Here is a 20,360-nt window from a genome sequence, read left to right as displayed (position 1 = left end):
TTGGGTGTCTTTACTATAATTTAATTTAAATACTGACAGTAGGCTACGCAGTAAGCTGCGTCTTTCAGACCTGCCCTATCCCCGTGACATATTGGATCGTTTCAGCAGCCCTAACCAAGCTCAGACCTGGTAAAGTACGGATGGGTGTCCATATGCGACGTTGAAGTGATGCGGGATATAGAGATTTGGTCAACTGCGCGAAGGTACGTAAAACGCGTTCATCAACAGCACTGCCAGAATGCCCACTCTAGCCTACGACTGACGTCAACTATTTGGGCCGTGGACATTATACTTTGGACTTTACCAATAAATAATCACATAGCATTAATAACAACCTGAATTTAGACGCAACATGCCATCATTAAAGGACTGTTTGGAATCCGGACTGGACTTCGTTGAATTTCTGGGAAACAGAACATCGAAAACGAATAAGAAGGAACTTCGTGACATTTATAACTTGGAATTTAAAAACAGGTAAAGTATCTTTAGATTCTTACGGAAGCGTATTTTGGCTAACTGCCTATTCCCCCATTATAAAAAAAATATGTTCAACTGTTTATCTTGTATTTTCCAGAGATGGATATATATACCCTAACTTCTCCACCGTTATCTATGCCCTTCAAAAATTCAACAAAGCCTACATCAAGAAGGGGAGAGTACACATAAACGTCGAATCTCAGGTACGACAACTGGAACGCGTTTTATAAGCTGTGCTGTACATCCACACGCCATGTAGTAAGCATAAATTCATTTATTTGGGAATATGATTCAACTAAAAGCCTAGGTTTGGATTTAAACGCTGGTTATAGCGGGGGACGTTGGCATTGGAACGGACATGTCCGAACGGTACCACTGCTAAAACTCGGTCTCCTGTCGATGATGTAGTGGATTAATTACTTCTTGAAGGGTACAGAAAACATTGGAGAGTGTTGTCTTTAATTCAATAAATAATATATGAAAGCATTGTGGATAGCAGGGTATAGCAAAAGCAGAAAGCGCGCAGAATGATCAACTTTCTACAGTTTGCTTACAGAAATGTCCCCCCCAACATAAGACAGTCTTAATTTGATATCACAACGACGCAGCTGCTTCTGGTGGGGAACAGAACCTTGGCAGTCTTTTCAGTTTTCCTCAAAGTCCACACAGCCACGGTTCAGCTCTGCCAAGTTTCCCCAGGCTGTAGTGACTACACACACACACCCACAAACACACACAGTCACACACATCAAAATAGACTCGGCCTTCCTGACAACCTCCTAACCTGGCTCCCTAAATATTAAAACAATGAAGGGAAGAATGCATTGAGCAGACATGATCACACAGGTACATATATTGTAATATCTCCAACAATGTGAAAGGTTCGGGTTTACTATGGGGACCAGTGGAGGAGGCCACAGGGAGGCCAGAAGGGGAGCCCAGGGACCCCCACACCCCATGTGGTTGGAGGGGCAAGGAGCTCGACCTCATCCTCTGGCTCCTACCCCGCCCGCGACCCAGACACCTTGCTGCTGACTCCCAAGAAGCGGCTGGCTAAAGAGGTCCTCAACAGACTAAAGATGAACAGGTGAGTTGTGTTGACCAGATCACCTGACCAGGTGTGGGGCGGAGGTTTCCTGAACTTGGATGGCAGTTTTCAGATGAGTTGTTGAAGAGTATGAAATGTTTCTGAAAGCTAGTTAGACTTTCTAGTCGTTTCGTTTCCATCATTTGGCATGAAAAAGATTATTGCTTTTAATCTCTCTGCCTGTCTGTCTGGTCGTCTGTCTACCTGTCTGTCTGCCTGTCTCCGCCTCTCCAACCTTTCTTTCTGTCTTTCCATCCCTCCATCCCTCCCTCCATCCCTCCGTCTGTCTGCCTCCCAGGAAGGAGCTGACCTCTGACAAGGGGGGGATAGTGATGACCTCAGATCCCGCGGTGACCGGCGGCAAGATCCACATCAGCGTGGGCCGCCTGGGGCAGCTGTTTGCGGTGAAGTTCCACATCCTGAACGAGGGGAAGGGCAGTGTCCACTTCACCCTCTACACCGCCTTGCATCGCATGAGCTGTTTCACCCTGCTGGACGAGAGGAGGGTGACCCGGACTAGCCCTCTGCTCCTCAGCCCTGGTGAGGAAACACACACACACACACACACACCTACACACTCACACACACAGCAATGCACACACATGTGAACACACACTACTCAACCATCTACACAGTGTCTCCCTCCTCACTCCCCCCCCCCCCCTCCCTCCCTTCCTCCTCTCCTCTCCAAGGAGAGAGCTACCAGGTGGAGGTGCAGTACCGCCTGCATCATTACGGACACTTCCCTGCCACCATGTACTTTGAGTTCTGCCCCGACCGGCCCGGGTCCAAACCCTTCTGCATCCTCAGGGAGATGGAGGCCTGGGCTCGGGGCGCACTGGGGGTGGAGCTGGGGCCCGAGGAGGCCTACCGGCCTTACCAGGTGGCCATCCGCAGGCCTGTCAACACCGTGATCGTGGAGGGGGAACCCCCTGAGAGGTGATGAGCGAAGTGTTTACGGTTGATGTTTTAGTCATCAGATGTTTTTATCCCAAGCGACATGCAAATGGTGCATGTTAAAAGTACCAAGTAAATTCAAACAAGATTTTGGTGGTCTGACTCAAGGAGCTCATCTTTTCTCTTTTCCTCACAGTTCTGTGGTCCATCATCTCAGACCGAGCGTGAAACTTGGAGACTATATTTATCCTCTTTACCTGAAGGACTTGTCCAGGCAGAATATGGAGGATTCAGAGTACTTGTCAGATGCAGCCAGACAGAAACTGCCATCTGTCAGGTGAAAGAAGACCCTCATAAGACGTTCAGCTTACTCACATTGCTCTCTACCGAACCCTGACCCATTTAAGAGAGACATCTGACACTCACAACGATGCATTTGTGGATTAAGAAAGTAAAAGTGAATCACACATTATTTGGCATTTTTTTTCATCTGTCAACACTCCCTGGCCTGGCCTGTCTGTCTCTCTACCCTCCCTGTCCTGTCTGTCTCTCCACCCTCCCTCTCCTGTCTGTCTCTCCACCCTCCCTCTCCTGTCTGTCTCTCCACCCTCCCTGTCTTGTCTGTCTCTCCACCCTCCCTGTCCTGTCTGTCTCTCCACCCTCCCTCTCCTGTCTGTCTCTCTACCCTCCCTGTCCTGTCTGTCTCTCCACCCTCCCTGTCCTGTCTGTCTCTCCACCCTCCCTGTCCTGTCTGTCTCTCCACCCTCCCTCTCCTGTCTGTCTCTCCACCCACCCTCCCTGTCCTGTCTGTCTCTCCACCCTCCCTCCCCGTCCCTCTACCCTCCCTGTCCTGTCTGTCTCTCCACCCTCCCTGTCCTGTCTATCTCTCTACTCACCCTGTCCTGTCTATCTCTCCACCCTCACTGTCCTGTCTGTCTCTCCACCTTCCCTCCCCGTCCCTCTACCCATCCTCTCTGTCCCTGCGTCCGTCTGTCCCTCAGAGCCCTCCTCTTCTGTCCCGTGAGGATGAAGAACTACTCCCAGCGCTTCCATCTGCTGCTGCACCTGGAGGAGATCCAGATGGAGGTGGACATCAGGAGGTATGACCTGCGTGGTCAGACCATGACTCAGGATCACACAAACAAGAAGCTGCTGACCCTCCGGGTAAAGAGACACAGACTTCCTGCATTTACATTACATTTATTCACTTTTATCCAACGCTTTTATCCGACGCTTTTATCCAAAGCGACTTACAAGAAATAACTTTACAAAAAGTGTATAGGTCAATGATCATGAACAACGAGCCCTAAAACATTGCAGGTAGCCAAAATATGAAGCATACATTGTGAAAAGCAAATAAGTGGCGGTGGGTAGAACCAGAAGAGCAGGTAGTTAAACAAATTACAGTTAAACAACGTGATCCCCGAAAGTGTACCTGGAGGAAAGCAAGCAACAACACATTTAAAAAACTATTTCCTGTCTCTCCATTTAGTCTCTTTTCATTTCCTGCCTCTCCCTTTCCTCTTCCTGTGCTCCTCTGAGTTCTGAAAGCATGAGAGCCATGTCGATAATCCCACCAGGGTCAAACACTGTTTGCATCACCATGAAAAGTGTAGGTGCACTTGATGTGTGTTACATCACCTAGAGCTAAGCTACCAGGCAGTGCAACCAATCCCATCCATAAACGTAGATTTAAATCCAACAGCCCCATGTGTTTTTTCCCTGCCAGGTGCCAGGTGTGGCTGAGAACAGGCCGTCTGTCCTCCGAGGAGACTGTCTGAGGGTGTCTCGGTCGGAGGAGAAGGTCCAGCCAATCACCGTCTACACAGGCTACGTACACAGAGTAGAGCTGGACAGAGTTAAAATGGGCTTTTCTAAAAGGTAAAACTCTAGCTTCCAGAACCTGACTCTAACTTTAACCCTGACCCTAAACCCTGACCCTAAACCCTGACCCTAAACCTTGACCCTAAACCTTGACCCTAACCCTAACCTTAACCATAGCCTTATCCCTAACCCAACCCTATCTGCATGAATGTACAATAAATCATCTATTGTTTTGGAGCTGTATGGGGGTCCGACTTGTTGAACAGTCTCTGTCTGGTCAGAACCCAGACTTCTGGAGGTCTTCCTCAGTAACATGTCTGTGTCTGTAAGACTTCTGGAGGTCTTCCTCAGTAACATGAAGTTCGACGTGGAGTTCACCCTCAACCGCTACCCCCTGAAGCTCCAGCATCGGGCCGTGGACCTGGCGACCCTACACCGGCTGGATGACCTGCTCTTCCCCAAGGCCTCTGCCAGCACCGAGACCCCCCTGCCCAAACTCAGGTCCGGTTCTCCCTCCTGTTCTCCCTCGCATTCAGGGTTCTTCTTTGCATCTCCGGTTCTCCCTCCCTTGCATGGTTCTCCCTCCCTTTCCTGGTTCTCTCTCAGTTCTCTCTCGCATGTGGGGATCTTCTTAGCGTCTCTCTGTACTAGTTGTAAGAGGTGTGTACTGGGTTTGTGGTGCTGTGTTAATAGAGGTGTGTGCTGGGTTTGTGGTGCTGTGTTAATAGAGGTGTGTACTGGGTTTGTGGTGCTGTGTTAATAGAGGTGTGTGCTGGGTTTGTGGTGCTGTGTTAATAGAGGTGTGTGCTGGGTTTGTGGTGCTGTGTTAATAGAGGTGTGTGCTGGGTTTGTGGTGCTGTGTTAATAGAGGTGTGTGCTGGGTTTGTGGTGCTGTGTTAATAGAGGTGTGTGCTGGGTTTGTGGTGCTGTGTTAATAGAGGTGTGTACTGGGTTTGTGGTGCTGTGTTAATAGAGGTGTATACTGGGTTTGTGGTGCTGTGTTAATAGAGGTGTGTGCTGGGTTTGTGGTGCTGTGTTAATAGAGGTGTGTACTGGGTATGTGGTGCTGTGTTAATAGAGGTGTGTGCTGGGTTTGTGGTGCTGTGTTAATAGAGGTGTGTGCTGGGTTTGTGGTGCTGTGTTAATAGAGGTGTGTGCTGGGTTTGTGGTGCTGTGTTAATAGAGGTGTGTGCTGGGTTTGTATCCAGGATGTTTAACCGTCAGCTGGAAGACAACCCCGAGCAGCATGCTGTGATCCAGCACATCGTGGCCGGAGCCTCCAAGCCTGCCCCCTATCTCGTCTTCGGACCACCAGGCACCGGCAAGACCATCACCCTGGTGGAAGCCATGACCCAGGTACAAGAGTACCTGACTAGAGTGGACTAATCTGGGCTGGGCTGGGCAGTGATGAAGAAAGTGTTTTGTCCGTCTTTTCATTAACAGAGTGACTTTAGTTCAATTGGGTTGTAGATTTTAGAATGTTTTTTAAGTGTTATCAATCTGCAGATTGTGAGAGTAAACCAGACCCCTGACAATTAATTACAACACAACACCAGGCTTAGGTCTCAATCATGTGTCTCAGCTCTGGAGGCTGGAGGCCAATTTTTTTTAGGGCACAATGTGTGCCCTAAGAATGTAAAAATAGATAGTGACAGTCAGGCAGTAATGAGGGAGTCAGATGGCTGAGCGGTAAGGGAGTTGGGCTAGTGATCTGAAGGTTGCCAGTTCGATTCCCAGCTGTGCCAAATGACATTGTGTCCTTGGGCAAGGCACTTCACCCTACTTGCTTCGGGGGGAATGTCCCAGTACTTACTGTAAGTCGCTCTGGATAAAAGCGTCTGCTAAATGACTAAATGTATGTAAATGTAATGACGTTAAAACAGTCTCAGAGAAAGAGATTCCCAGGTCCCAGCCCATGACCACTCTCAGGGCAGAGAGAGATCATAGGTGAAGCTCTCCCCCTCGTCATCGCACAAGACGTTCACACAGGACTTTTTCTTGACCCCGAACCTGACAATTGTGTCTAATTGTCAACCTGACAATTACATGTTCAAACATAGAATGCACAGAATCGCTTCCTTACAGGGTCTCAGTGAGCAGTACATTGATACAGTAGAACAGGCAAACAGGTGAAGACGTCGTAACTCATATACGTCCTCTTTGCGCATGTTTCCGTCTTACTGTCTCCTAAGAGTCTGGACATAGTGCATTCCACGTCTATATTCGCTCAGTGAGGGGCCTCACTGTATGACCTCACGAAGACACAAGCCTCATGTATGTAGAAAATCTGACCATCAGAGGGCTATTGCCAGGGTCCAGAAAGAGAAACCTCAGAACAGACGCCAGGGTCAAGAGCCAGTTCTCCTAACTTATCCCTTGGGGAGTAACCGTGTCCTCCGACGAGGGAGAAAAGGGAACAGAGAGCAGGTCGAGCGGACAGTGGAGAGATAGGGAGCTTGTGCACATGATGAGTCATGGAAAAGGGAACTGACTGTGGGTGAATTGTGAGGGTAGTATTGAGAATTTGCTCATGTTGACTATAAATATGTGCTGGATCTTAGAAGTCTGTAGCGTTTTCTGTATTCCTGTATCAACTGCTGCTTTGCTGAATAAACCATCAACCTACCTTGAATTAGAAAGATATTCCACTATTCCACACTTCTCTCGACCAAAAACCTTCTGATGAACGAAAATATACTACAATCATTTAACAATCCTTTCTCTCCTCTGCCTTCCCAAACCCTAACTCACCACATCAGACTAAAGCGTGTTGTTCCCCTCCCCTGCGTGTGTGTCCCAGGTGGACCAGGCCGACCCCAAGTCCCACATCCTGGCCTGCGCCCCGTCCAACAGCGCCGCGGACCTGCTGTGCGAACGCCTGCTGGGTCACCTGGACCCTCACCGGGTCCACCGGCTGTACGCCAGCAGCCGTGCCCCCGGTACCGTACCCAAACACCTGCTGGTGAGGACCCCCACCCTCACCCCCACCCTCACCCTCAACCCCACCCTCACCCCCACCCTCACCCCCACCCTCAACCTCACCCCCACCCTCACCCCCACCCTCACCCCCACCCCACCCTGACCCCACCCTCACCCACACCCCCACCCACACCCACACCCCCACCCCCACCCTCACCCCACCCCACCCCCACCCTGACCCCACCCTCACCCCCACCCTCAACCTCACCCCCACCCTCAACCCCACCTTCACTCCCACCCTCACCCCCACCCACACCCCACCCCCACCCTGACCCCACCCTCACCCCCACCCCCACCCTCAACCTCACCCTCACCCTTAACCCCACCCTCACCCCAACATCATCTACCGTCTAAAATCATCTTCTAATAATGTATTCATTTAGCAAACGCTTTCATCCAAAACGATGTACAGGGGGATTTGAACCTATGACTTCTCTATCTGTAGTCAAACACTCCAGCGCTGAGGTATACCCTGTCTTACTCTTGTGGAATAGGGGATGGGGTAAAGCTCAGTGGTTAGAGCATTCAATTGTAGAACTAGAAGTTGCTGGTCAGAATCTCCACCTCTCACAGCTGTGGATAAAAGCGTCCGCTGGATGAATACATTATTAGTACATGACGTGGCTCCTCTAATAAACTCCCCAGCACTACACTGTGTTCTGGATATCGTATTCTAGTTACAGTAGTAAACTCCTCAGCACCGCACTGTGTTCTGGATATCGTATTCTAGTTACAGTAGTAAACTCCTCAGCACTGCACTGTGTTCTGGATATCGTATTCTAGTTACAGTAGTAAACTCCTCAGCACTACACTGTGTTCTGGATATCGTATTCTAGTTACAGTAGTAAACTCCTCAGCACCGCACTGTGTTCTGGATATCGTATTCTAGTTACAGTAGTAAACTCCTCAGCACCACACTGTGTTCTGGATATCGTATTCTAGTTACAGTAGTAAACTCCTCAGCACCGCACTGTGTTCTGGATATCGTATTCTAGTTACAGTAGTAAACTCCTCAGCACCACACTGTGTTCTGGATATCGTATTCTAGTTACAGTAGTAAACTCCTCAGCACCACACTGTGTTCTGGATATCGTATTCTAGTTACAGTAGTAAACTCCTCAGCACTACACTGTGTTCTGGATATCGTATTCTGGTTATAGTAGTAAACTCCTCAGCACTACACTGTGTTCTGGATATCGTATTCTGGTTATAGTAGTAAACTCCCCAGCACTACACTGTGTTCTGGATATCGTATTCTGGTTACAGTCTGGATCTTTGTGGTTGTAGACGCACTGCAACTGGGACGCCACCCAGGACTGCTTTGTGCTCCCGGCCAAGAAGGTCCTGATGCAGTACAAGGTCCTAGTGACCACCCTGGTGACGGCTGGAAGGTACGGGGAGTGGTTGGGTGAGGGGGACAGGGGGGTGGGATGGGATGGAGAAGGAGGGTAGCGGGTAAGGGGGTGTTGTGGTAAGCGGTAAATACAAATGTCATTTAGTTTTATCGCTTTTAAGTTTGACTTATAAGTTTCAAATATAAGTCAACTCCTTAGTTATTTATTATGGATGACATTTAAGTAAACTCCTTCATTACAGAATACAGTGCAAGTACAAGATCTGTCAGTTTGACCATGGTGGGAGCAGGCATGGTCTTTGTCCTCTAGTCAAGGATGGACCTCATTTCAGAGATCCTTGGGTGTTCAGGATGAACGTCCGGTTCTCGGATCTGTGTGTGTTCATGTCCCTGTTTCATATCTATCTTTATGTCCCCCTGTCCCCCGTCCTGTCTCTCTGACCCTGTCCTGTCTCTCTGACTCTGTCCTGTCTCTCTGACCCTGTCCTGTCTCTCTGACTCTGTCCTGTCTCTGTGACTCTGTCCTGTCCCCCTGTCCCCTGTCCTGTCTCTCTGACTCTGTCCTGTCTCTCTGACCCTGTCCTGTCTCTGACTGTCCTGTCTCTCTGACCCTGTCCTGTCTCTCTGACCCTGTCCTGTCTCTGACTGTCCTGTCTCTGACTGTCCTGTCTCTCTGACCCTGTCCTGTCTCTCTGACTCTGTCCTGTCTCTCTGACTCTGTCCTGTCCCCCTGTCCCCTGTCCTGTCTCTCTGACCCTGTCCTGTCTCTCTGACATTGTCCTATCTCTCTGACCCTGTCCTGTCTCTCTGACCCTGTCCTGTCTCTCTGACTCTGTCCTGTCTCTCTGACTCTGTCCTGTCCCCCTGTCCCCTGTCCTGTCTCTCTGACCCTGTCCTGTCTCTCTGACATTGTCCTATCTCTCTGACCCTGTCCTGTCTCTCTGACCCTGTCCTGTCTCTCTGACTCTGTCCTGTCTCCGACTGTCCTGTCTCTGACTGTCCTGTCTCTCTGACCCTGTCCTGTCTCTCTGACTCTGTCCTGTCTCTCTGACTCTGTCCTGTCCCCCTGTCCCCTGTCCTGTCTCTCTTACCCTGTCCTGTCTCTCTTACCCTGTCCTGTCTCTCTGACTCTGTCCTGTCTCTCTGACCCTGTCCTGTCTCTCTGACCCTGTCCTGTCTCTCTGACTCTGTCCTGTCTCTCTGACCCTGTCCTGTCTCTCTGACCCTGTCCTGTCTCTCTGACTCTGTCCTGTCTCTCTGACCCTGTCCTGTCTCTCTGACCCTGTCCTGTCTCTAAGTCCTTGTCGCCCTGTCCCTCTGCTCCAGGCTAGTGTCTGGAGGGATTCCTGCTGGTCACTTCTCCCACGTGTTCGTGGACGAGGCAGGCCAGGCCGTGGAGCCAGAGTGTGTCATCGCAGTCGCAGGTGAGATACAGAGCTCTCAGGTTACCCCCCCTAGACTACCACTCTTCTACAATGTATGGTTTAAAACAGGCTTTAAAACACAGATTCTGTTCTGTACATCTCTCTTTTCTCGTCTTTCCCTCCCTCCCTCTTGCTCTCTCTTTCTGTTTTGTTGTGGAAGAAGTTTTCTCTTCAGAAGGAAAAAACTCAAAGATAGAGTCAGAGACGGAATATCTTTCAAAGTCAAGGTGGCTTGATGATTTATTCAGCACGATACCAGTGGTACATAGAAGATACAAAAAGCAATCACATTCTCTACACATCCCATTATATAGACAGAGGAACAATCCCCCGCCCTGCCTGATACTATTTCACAACCTTTTGGAAGTTTCTAGAAGGTTCTTCCCACAGTTTGACGAAGACCAAACCTGTCCTTGATCACCCCAATCATGCGTGCACATCCCCTGGCCCCTAAAGTGCTGATGAACTCCTCTCAATGTTCTACTTGCTCCTCAAACCCCAGTTCACCCCAATCTCAATCTCAACACACGCCACCACTTAACCAGCCCTCCATCTACAATCTCTCCTTCTCTTCACTTTTTGAGGCATGAATCCGGGAATAGGGGATATTCTTAGCTCTTATGTTCTCACTTCTGAACGATCCCAGCTGCTTCCCCCCTGGAACCCCACTAGTTCACTGTTCCGAAGCCTTGTTGACTCTCTAGCAAGCCTTTGTTATATAACTCTTACCCATAACAACCTCACTATTTGAGATACACACACAGAGTCCCCCCAGCCCTTAACACGCATTCCAGTTTAATCCTGTTCTCACAGTGTAGCTCATACAATTTAGGCATAGATTCTCCTCTTGGGCCCACCACCTCTCCTCTGACTACTGTGACGGAAAATTCTAGTGGCACTGTGTAATTCGACTAGTCAAGATGGCCGCTCAAATACAATTTATTTAGTTTGTACAACACTTCAGATTAACAGAGTACTCTGTGACCCGTCATAACGGAGGACATGTAAGCTGTAAACTACAGGTCGTTCAGAAGAGAGGTGAAGAACCATCACACATGCACTGCCTTATATGAACTTAGAACAAAGGATCTTCAAGGTGTTCCATCAATCAATATAGCGATCTCTGTGATTGGCCAGCACTACTCAGTGACAGTTTGACTCCACACCACAAGTGTCCCACAGTTCTTTGATGTCACACTCTAAATGAGGATAGTAAAGTTACCTTTAATGACACACAAACAGAACACAGGACACAATCTCCTTGGCCAAAAGGTCAGCTCCCTTTAGGCCACGGGAACTCAAGAATCCCCCAACCTCCGTGCCTCTGGCTTCTTAGTTAGGTATCATAAATACCTTAAGACAATCTGACTTCTTTCCCTACAGAGCAAAGTATCCTACAGAGCCTCATCCTCTTACACTTCACTGTCTACATAAAACACATACATTGTAACTATGTCCTAAAATTCTATGAAACTACCACCTGGACGCCTGTCGCCCTGCCCAATAATCAAGAAACTACGATAGTTTCTATTTTGTTCATTATGTGTCTCTCTCTCCCCCACCCTTTCTCCCTCCCCCTCTCTCTCCCTCCACCTCTCTCTCCCTCTCTCTCTTTCCCCCTCTCTCTCCCTCTCTTCCTCTCTCTCCCTCCCATCTCTCTCTCTCCCTCTCTCTCTCCCCCCCTCTTTCTCCTTCCCCCTCTCCCTCCCCCTCTCTCTCTCTCCCCCCCTTTCTCCCTCCCCCTCTTCCTCTCTCTCTCCCTCCCATCTCTATCTCTCCCCCCCTCTCTCTCCCCCTCTTTCTCCCTCCCCCTCTTCCTCTCTCTCTCCCTCCCATCTCTCTCTCTCTCCCCCTCCCTCTCTCTCTATTCCCCCCTCTTTCTCCTTCCCCCCTCTTTCTCCTTCCCCCTCCCTCCCATCTCTCTCTCTCCCTCCCTCTCTCCGTGTCCCAGGTCTGCTCCGGGCAAGGGGGGGTCAGCTGGTTCTGGCCGGTGATCCTCAGCAGCTGGGCCCCATCCTCCGCTCGCCCCTCGCTCTCCAGCACGGACTGGGTGAGCAGCCGCACGCAACACTGTCTATTATCTACACATAAACGCATGCAACACTGTCTATTATCTACACATAAACGCATGTAACACTGTCTATTATCTACACATAAACGCATGTAACACTGTCTATTATCTACACATAAACGCATGTAACACTGTCTATTATCTACACATAAACACATGTAACACTGTCTATTATCTACACATTAACGCATGTAACACTGTCTATTATCTACACATAAACACATGTAACACTGTCTATTATCTACACATAAACACATGTAACACTGTCTATTATCTACACATAAACGCATGTAACACTGTCTATTGTCTACACATAAACACATGTAACACTGTCTATTGTCTACACATAAACACATGTAACACTGTCTATTGTCTACACATAAACACATGTAACACTGTCTATTGTCTACACATAAACGCATGTAACACTGTCACATCTACAATCAGAACCAGTAATACGTGCAGGATATTTTTGTTTGTCAGAATGGTTTGGGTCAAAAGAAAAAGTCGGAGTGGAATATCTTTCAAAATCAAGGCAACCTGATGTTTATTCAGCAATGCAGCAGTTGATACAGGAAGACTGAAAAAGCTAGAGACTCCTAAAGTCCAGCACATTATATAATCAATATGAGGAAATTCCCCTCCCTCCATACTTTTATTTCCTAATATTGCATCATAATATTTCCATAGTTTGTTACATTTACATTTAGTCATTTAGCAGACGCTCTTATCCAGAGTGACTTACAGTAAGTACAGGGAAATTCCCCCGAGGCAAGTAGGGTGAAGTGCCTTGCCCAAGGACACAACGTCAGTTGGCACAGCCAGGAATCGAACTGGCAACCTTCGCATTACTAGCCCGATTCCCTCACTGCTCAGCCACCTGACCCCCACGTTTGTTCCCTTTTTCCATGATTCATCATATGTACGAGTTCCCTATCTCTAATGTCGGCCCGACCTTCTCTCTATGTTCCCTCTGAAGGAGGAGGAGGACACAGATAGAAAAGGAGAACTAGCTCATTTTCCTGGCTCTCGTTCTATGGGTTTCTCCTTCTAAACTCTGGCAATACCCCTCTTTTTTGTCCCCTGAGAGTGTGATGATTCCCAATTCTGGCAACATTTCTCATGATAAATGTAAACACGATTACACCCACTCAGATAATGGCACGTAGACCTCGTCATCCTTCCTTCTAACCTTTAGTCCGTACAATCAATCAATTCATGCAACGACAACTCCTAAAATCTAACACATTATATAGTCAATATGAGGAAGTTTCCCGTCCCTTCATAATCCTATTTCCCAGTGTTCTCCCACAATTTCTCCCAGTTCCCTTCACCCTTCCATGAGGCAGCCTTGTGTCCATGGTTATTATAAGTCTACGGTCAGCTTGACCTGCTCTCTCTGTTCCCTTTCTTCTCCAGAGGAGAAGACAGAGACTCAAAACAAGAGGTCTAGATCCTCTCCTTGGCTTCTGGCCCATCCTCTTCTCCTTCTAAACCACAGGAATGTGTTGTTTCCAACTCGTGACGCCTTTCTCTGAGACTAGTCAAAAACATGATGCCCCTGGGGCAGATGCAGTGCAACCCAGACCTCGGCCTTCTCCCCTACTCCTGGACATCCCCACATACTAGCCTGTAGGACCTATAACCAATCAATGTTACGTTTCAACACACAGTTACACATCAACACACGTTACACTGTTACACTTCCTGTTGTCAACACACCTGTAGTCAACACGCACAACTCCATGTCAACCTCCTCCTCCCCCCCCTCCCCCAGGCTTGTCTCTGCTAGAGAGGCTAATGAAGCACAACTCTTTGTACCAGAAGACTGGAGAGCTGGGACACTACAACAGCCGCTTCGTCACCAAGCTACTCCGTAACTACAGGTGCGCAACTCTACATCTGATGTATCTTTACCTCGTTCAAAGTACTTTTTACTTTGTTTTCCAATCATTCGATGTATGATTGTGTTCTGTAGAGCTCGTCTTTTCCTCTGTCTCTCTGTTTTACTCTGTCTCTGGCTGTTTTTTTCCGTTCTTGCGAACTCGTTTGACGTCATTGCCCAAGTACGGTTCCAATCCAAAGAACACAAGTCACCAAGAACGCCAAAAATACCCGGAAATGTTCTTGATCCGCCCCTTTTAATGAGGATGCATCGGATGGTGACTTGGTCAGCAAGAAACTATCTGATTTCCCCGAAGTCATTGCGAGAACACACACATCTCAAATCGTTCCCGGTCCTCGCGGTCTTGCAAGACCGTTCTCGCAAGACGCTTGGCAAGAACGTTCTTCTCAAGAACGCAAGTACGTTCTTAGCGTTCTTCGGATTGATAAACAGCCTCTGTCTATCTGTCTCTGTTCAGATCCCATCCTGACATTTTGGAAATACCCAATCAGCTCTTCTATGACAACGAACTACAGGTGTTTGCTGACCAATGGGAACGCGACACGTATCGCAACTGGGAATACCTGCCTAAGAAGGTGACCTATTTGAAGACGAAGTTACCCTCAAATGAATCACAGTATTCAGCATCAACTTTATTTTGCTGTCCTTCACTCTCTATTCCCTGAGACAGAATCCATCCTTTTGACTATATAGTTATATATAGTGTATAGGTATATACCAACTAATTCAGACAATGTTTCTGTCATTATCTTCATCTCAGAAAAATGGGCACTAGTTTCAATTGGATGCATTAAATGAATAAATTGTAACATACCCAAAGCAAGGTATTACAGCATTTGGAATCATTCTGGTGGAAACACCCCGATCACCTTAATGTATCTAGACACCCAGATGAATGCAGGACAGATTCCCAGCGCTTCCTGTCTGTGTGTAACCTTCCTGTTCCTCCCAGGGCTTCCTGTCTGTGTGTAACCTTCCTGTTCCTCCCAGGGCTTCCTGTCTGTGTGTAACCTTCCTGTTCCTCCCAGCGCTTCCTGTCTGTGTGTAACCTTCCTGTTCCTCCCAGGGCTTCCTGTCTGTGTGTAACCTTGCTGTTCCTCCCAGCGCTTCCTGTCTGTGTGTAACCTTCCTGTTCCTCCCAGGGCTTCCTGTCTGTGTGTAACCTTGCTGTTCCTCCCAGCGCTTCCTGTCTGTGTGTAACCTTGCTGTTCCTCCCAGGGCTTCCTGTCTGTGTGTAACCTTCCTGTTCCTCCCAGCGCTTCCTGTCTGTGTGTAACCTTCCTGTTCCTCCCAGCGCTTCCTGTCTGTGTGTAACCTTCCTGTTCCTCCCAGGGCTTCCTGTCTGTGTGTAATATTCCTGTTCCTCCCAGCGCTTCCTGTCTGTGTGTAACCTTGCTGTTCCTCCCAGGGCTTCCTGTCTGTGTGTAACCTTCCTGTTCCTCCCAGCGCTTCCTGTCTGTGTGTAACCTTCCTGTTCCTCCCAGGGCTTCCTGTCTGTGTGTAACCTTGCTGTTCCTCCCAGCGCTTCCTGTCTGTGTGTAACCTTGCTGTTCCTCCCAGGGCTTCCTGTCTGTGTGTAACCTTCCTGTTCCTCCCAGCGCTTCCTGTCTGTGTGTAACCTTCCTGTTCCTCCCAGCGCTTCCTGTCTGTTTGTAACCTTCCTGTTCCTCCCAGCGCTTCCTGTCTGTGTGTAACCTTCCTGTTCCTCCCAGGGCTTCCTGTCTGTGTGTAACCTTCCTGTTCCTCCCAGCGCTTCCTGTCTGTGTGTAACCTTCCTGTTCCTCCCAGCGCTTCCTGTCTGTTTGTAACCTTCCTGTTCCTCCCAGCGCTTCCTGTCTGTGTGTAACCTTCCTGTTCCTCCCAGCGCTTCCTGTCTGTGTGTAACCTTCCTGTTCCTCCCAGCGCTTCCTGTCTGTGTGTAACCTTCCTGTTCCTCCCAGCGCTTCCTGTCTGTTTGTAACCTTCCTGTTCCTCCCAGCGCTTCCTGTCTGTGTGTAACCTTCCTGTTCCTCCCAGGGCTTCCTGTCTGTGTGTAACCTTCCTGTTCCTCCCAGCGCTTCCTGTCTGTGTGTAACCTTCCTGTTCCTCCCAGCGCTTCCTGTCTGTTTGTAACCTTCCTGTTCCTCCCAGCGCTTCCTGTCTGTGTGTAACCTTCCTGTTCCTCCCAGCGCTTCCTGTCTGTGTGTAACCTTCCTGTTCCTCCCAGCGCTTCCTGTCTGTGTGTAACCTTCCTGTTCCTCCCAGCGCTTCCTGTCTGTGTGTAACCTTCCTGTTCCTCCCAGGGCTTCCCAGTCATTTTCCACGGTGTGATGGGGAAGGACGAGAGAGAAGCCAACAGCCCTTCCTTCTTCAACGTTTCGGAGATCGAGGTGCTGGTGGACTACCTCACCAAGCTCATGCAGACTCAGGGCAAGAAGGACCTGCCCAAACTGTCCCCCAGAGACATCGGCATCATCGCCCCCTACAGGAAGCAGGTGAGAAGACAGGCCTCACACCTGTAGAGCGCTGAGATCTCTGAAATCTTTATTGCATTTTAAGTATCATACATAATGTAGGCTGGTGTGTATGTTGGTGTGGAGCATTTAAACTGTACTATAATTTGGTTTATTCAGGTAGAGAAAATTCAGAAGGCTCTGAAGTCAGTGAAGGAACTGAACCAGTGGAACGACATCCAGGACCTGAAGGTCAGTTTCTGATGTTCTGCTACCGCGCCCTACATGGCCTGTGTGGGAGGTTCTGGTGTTCCATATGTGTTCCTCAGTGTTCCATATGGGTTCCTCAGTGTTCCAAATAAGTTACTTTGTGTGGTGTACATGTGTGTTCATGTGTGTGTACGTGTGTGTGTACTTGTCTCCACAGGTGGGCTCTGTGGAGGAGTTCCAGGGCCAGGAGAGGAAGATCGTCATGGTTACCACAGTACGCAGCAGCATCAACTACGTCAAGATGGACCAAGATTTCAACATCGGCTTCCTGGCTAACGAGAAGGTCTGTCAGTTATTCAGATATCCTCTACCTTAAAACCCACAGTATGGCTTTGCATGCAAGTACGCGAGTGTGGAATTGTGTGATTGTGTGTGTGTACAGACACAAGTTTGTGTGAGTAAGTGAATGTGTGTCAGTGAATGTGTGTGAATATGTCTGCGTTTGAGAGTGTGTGTATGCGAGTTTGTGAGTGTGTTTAAGTTAGTGTGTGTGAGAGACTCCTGATCCCTGGTCTCCCCTGTGTCATGTGATCTCCCCAGAGGTTTAACGTGGCTATGACCCGTGCCAAGGCCCTGCTGATTGTGGTGGGAAACCCTGTTATCCTCAACAAGGACCCTACCTGGGAGAAGTACGAGCCTACAACAGTCTACCTCGGTTCAGAACCTGCATAGACATAGGGCGTTTTGGTCTGGTTGAAGATACCTTACAATAGAAAAGAACTCAATACAATAAAATGGAACTGGAACTTCTTTTTAGAATGTGTAGAACACACAGATCAAATGTTTCTCAGTGTTCCACATTCATTCCAAAGTGTTGCCCAGCGTTACAAGTGGTTCCACGTGATTCTAAACTGTTCTAACCACTGTGTTTTCAGGTTTATCAGGTACTGCGTGGATAACAAGGGGTACACGGGGTTCAACCACGCGGACGCTGAGGGAGAGGACGATGTGGTCTCACGCCTGGCGTCCCTGAAGATCCACGTGCAGTCTGACAGTGAGCAGTCAGCCTGTGAGTGTTAGCATCCAGCCTGCTAACACTGTTAAAGTTAGCTACAGCATCCAGCCTGCTAACACTGTTAGAGTTAGCTACAGCATCCAGCCTGCTAACACTGTTAAAGTTAGCTACAGCATCCAGCCTGCTAACACTGTTAGAGTTAGCTACAGCATCCAGCCTGCTAACACTGTTAGAGTTAGCTACAGCATCCAGCCTGCTAACACTGTTAGAGTTAGCTACAGCATCCAGCCTGCTAACACTGTTAGTTAGCTACAGCATCCAGCCTGCTAACACTGTTAGAGTTAGCTACAGCATCCAGCCTGCTAACACTGTTAGAGTTAGCTACAGCATCCAGCCTGCTAACACTGTTAGAGTTAGCTACAACATCCAGCTTGCTAACATTAACAAGAGTAATCTACTCAGTTTTAAGCTTCTCTGATCTCTCCTCCTCTCTCCTTTCCCTTTACTGTCTGTGTGTCTACCTGTGTGTGTGTCTGTGTGTTCATATGTTTGCATGTCTGCCTGTGTGTGTTTCCCCAGGTGAGTCAGATGAGAGCCCCTTGCAACAGTTCATCCATCCAGAATGGAGGAATGAACACTAGCCTCCTGGTGACATCACAAAGCGACACCAGAGTGAGAGCATCATTGTGGTTGCTGTGGGCAACAGATGTAACTGTTCCACCTGCTTGCTTCACAACAGAAGACTGTTGATGAACTCTGACCCCAGCAAGCAGTTAAATAAACTGCCACCAGTGATGGAACTATCTGAAATATGTCACAAGCCTTTTTAATGAGATGTTCTCCAACAGGCCACGCCAGAATATCCTAATACTGGAATAGATCATCTATTTTCTATCAAATACGTTTTGATGTAGTTTTGGGGTTTCTGTGATTTTTTCCCTTTTTTTCTCTTTTTTAAGAATGAGACCACATATAATGCAGCAACATGCGTGCTCACTTGTTGTGTTTACTAGGGTGAAGATCTGACATGTGGGACTCGTACTGCTGGGTCAGCACACTCTGACACCATCATGCTGGGTCTGCACACTCTGACACGATCATGCTGGGTCTGCACACTCTGACACGATCATGCTGGGTCTGCACACTCTGACACCATCATGCTGGGTCTGCACGCTCTGACACGATCATGCTGGGTCTGCACACTCTGACACCATCATGCTGGGTCTGCACACTCTGACACGATCATGCTGGGTCTGCACACACTGACACCATCATGTTTTTCAGACTTGTATAAATCGATCCTGTGGAAAGGTAGGTTGTTGATGTTGATGAAATGGAAAATAAGCAATAAACATTTGGATGTGAACATTGGAATGACTGGATGGTTGTAGCTTAGTGGTTAGAGCATTTCACAGCAGACCAAGAAATCACAGGTTCAAATTCCCCCTCCCCTTTTAGGTATGCTAAATGAATACATTGTTGTAATATTTGCAAAGGCCTACATATGATAAAGAAATTATGACTGACAGATTGATTTGTTATCATTTTCTTTATTCCAATCCGTCAGTCATTTATTTGCTGGAGTTGTACTCAGTTCTCAGTATGCGGCAACACAATGTAACAGCGAAACTCCGTCTAATAAAGGCATAAGAGTCTTTAATAACAAAACTGTTATAGATGCATCCATGAATCATGAGTGAAACTGTACAAAAATGATAATATAACATTAGCAATTCAATAGTGTTGCTGGTGAAATGACAAGGTCCAGTAACGATGGCTTACTGATTCATACTACATGCAGCAGTTTGTATGTATACTTTGAATAAACCAAAAGGTAGGCATTTCTACAATAGTTGAATATACGATTATAATACGGCACTTGCACATACACCATAGATTTCACTCTATTTTAGCTAACATAAGCTTCACACTAGGTAAGCACGCTATACATCTGAAATTACAGCATATGCTGTATTTTACAATGTTTATACAGGCATCCACACAAATAGGACCAACGATTAGAATATGAAGTTACATAACACTGACAATGACAGTACAGATGAAATGTTAAAAAAAAATACGGCAGTAAATGAAATACATGTCAGCTCATTGGTCTGCTTGATAAGAAATTGCTGCTTTAAGGACCCAAGAGCTACTTTCTGTACAGACAGGTGACTTCCTGTTCAAACAATCACTTCCTGTTCAAACAATCCACCTAGGAGGTGCTAAAAGAACTCAAAAGACAGAGGCAGGACAGGACTCATTCATCTTAGCAAGACAAAGTGAGAACATGGAAGCTTAAATGTTGAAGTCCTATCTTGTGGTGAAACCAGACAAGTGTGGATCTACAGTACCTTTGGCACACAGACTGCATAGTGGCAATGTTAGATTTGGAAATCAAAATACTCTGTCAAGCTCTTCAAAGCCTGATCACTTGTGATTGCTTTCCAGTCTTCTGGTATATCAGCTGGTAAGGCATCATGTATTCCTGAATACTCCTCGCTATGCTTCGCAAAGAGGTAATTCCAGTAGTTTGTGACGGTGTTGTCTGGGTTTATGGTCCAATCTTTGAAATATTCTTTATATTTCGAGAACAAAGAGAAATTCCCTTTTGTTTCAGCACAATGGAATTTCTCTTTATCCTTGATGAGATTTGTGCATATATCGCCATTTAGTTTTCCTGA

The 20,360-nt window shown here is 47.9% G+C and overlaps 1 protein-coding gene across 2 annotated transcripts; it reads left to right on the top strand.

Moving 5' to 3' along the window:
* Window positions 1–148: 148 nt before the first annotated feature.
* mov10a (Mov10 RNA helicase a) lies at window positions 149–19,202 on the top strand. Of its 2 annotated transcripts, none has more exons than XM_062471972.1 (22): window positions 149–474; window positions 575–680; window positions 1,359–1,564; window positions 1,863–2,104; window positions 2,257–2,503; window positions 2,658–2,798; window positions 3,463–3,625; window positions 4,191–4,342; window positions 4,616–4,786; window positions 5,494–5,641; window positions 7,086–7,247; window positions 8,552–8,655; window positions 9,945–10,042; window positions 11,994–12,092; window positions 13,891–13,999; window positions 14,477–14,594; window positions 16,302–16,493; window positions 16,632–16,703; window positions 16,879–17,004; window positions 17,262–17,350; window positions 17,597–17,715; window positions 18,256–19,202. In XM_062471972.1, the coding sequence occupies exons 1-22, from the start codon at window positions 353–355 to the stop codon at window positions 18,315–18,317; spliced, it is 3,048 nt and encodes a 1,015-aa protein (XP_062327956.1). In that variant the 5' UTR covers window positions 149–352; the 3' UTR covers window positions 18,318–19,202. The 2 variants fall into 2 exon arrangements, with proteins under 2 accessions (XP_062327956.1, XP_062327946.1); XM_062471962.1 differs by having other exon boundaries at window positions 151–474; window positions 17,597–17,730.
* Window positions 19,203–20,360: the final 1,158 nt, after the last annotated feature.

Source organism: Osmerus eperlanus, chromosome 1 (genome assembly GCF_963692335.1).
Source record: "Osmerus eperlanus chromosome 1, fOsmEpe2.1, whole genome shotgun sequence".
Lineage (NCBI taxonomy): Eukaryota > Metazoa > Chordata > Actinopteri > Osmeriformes > Osmeridae > Osmerus > Osmerus eperlanus.
The sequence above is the reverse complement of the archived record's forward strand: the minus strand, read 5'-3'. Positions and strand labels throughout refer to the sequence as shown.

What these genes read in the sequence shown, in the direction of transcription:
- mov10a (XM_062471962.1), top strand. Translation starts at nt 353, where the DNA reads ATGCCATCATTAAAGGACTGTTTGGAATCCGGACTGGACTTCGTTGAA. An exon ending in CCCTCTGCTCCTCAGCCCTG is followed by an intron (nt 2,105 to 2,256) that starts GTGAGGAAACAC and finishes CTCCTCTCCAAG; the next exon opens with GAGAGAGCTACCAGGTGGAG. An exon ending in CAGAAACTGCCATCTGTCAG is followed by an intron (nt 2,799 to 3,462) that starts GTGAAAGAAGAC and finishes TCTGTCCCTCAG; the next exon opens with AGCCCTCCTCTTCTGTCCCG.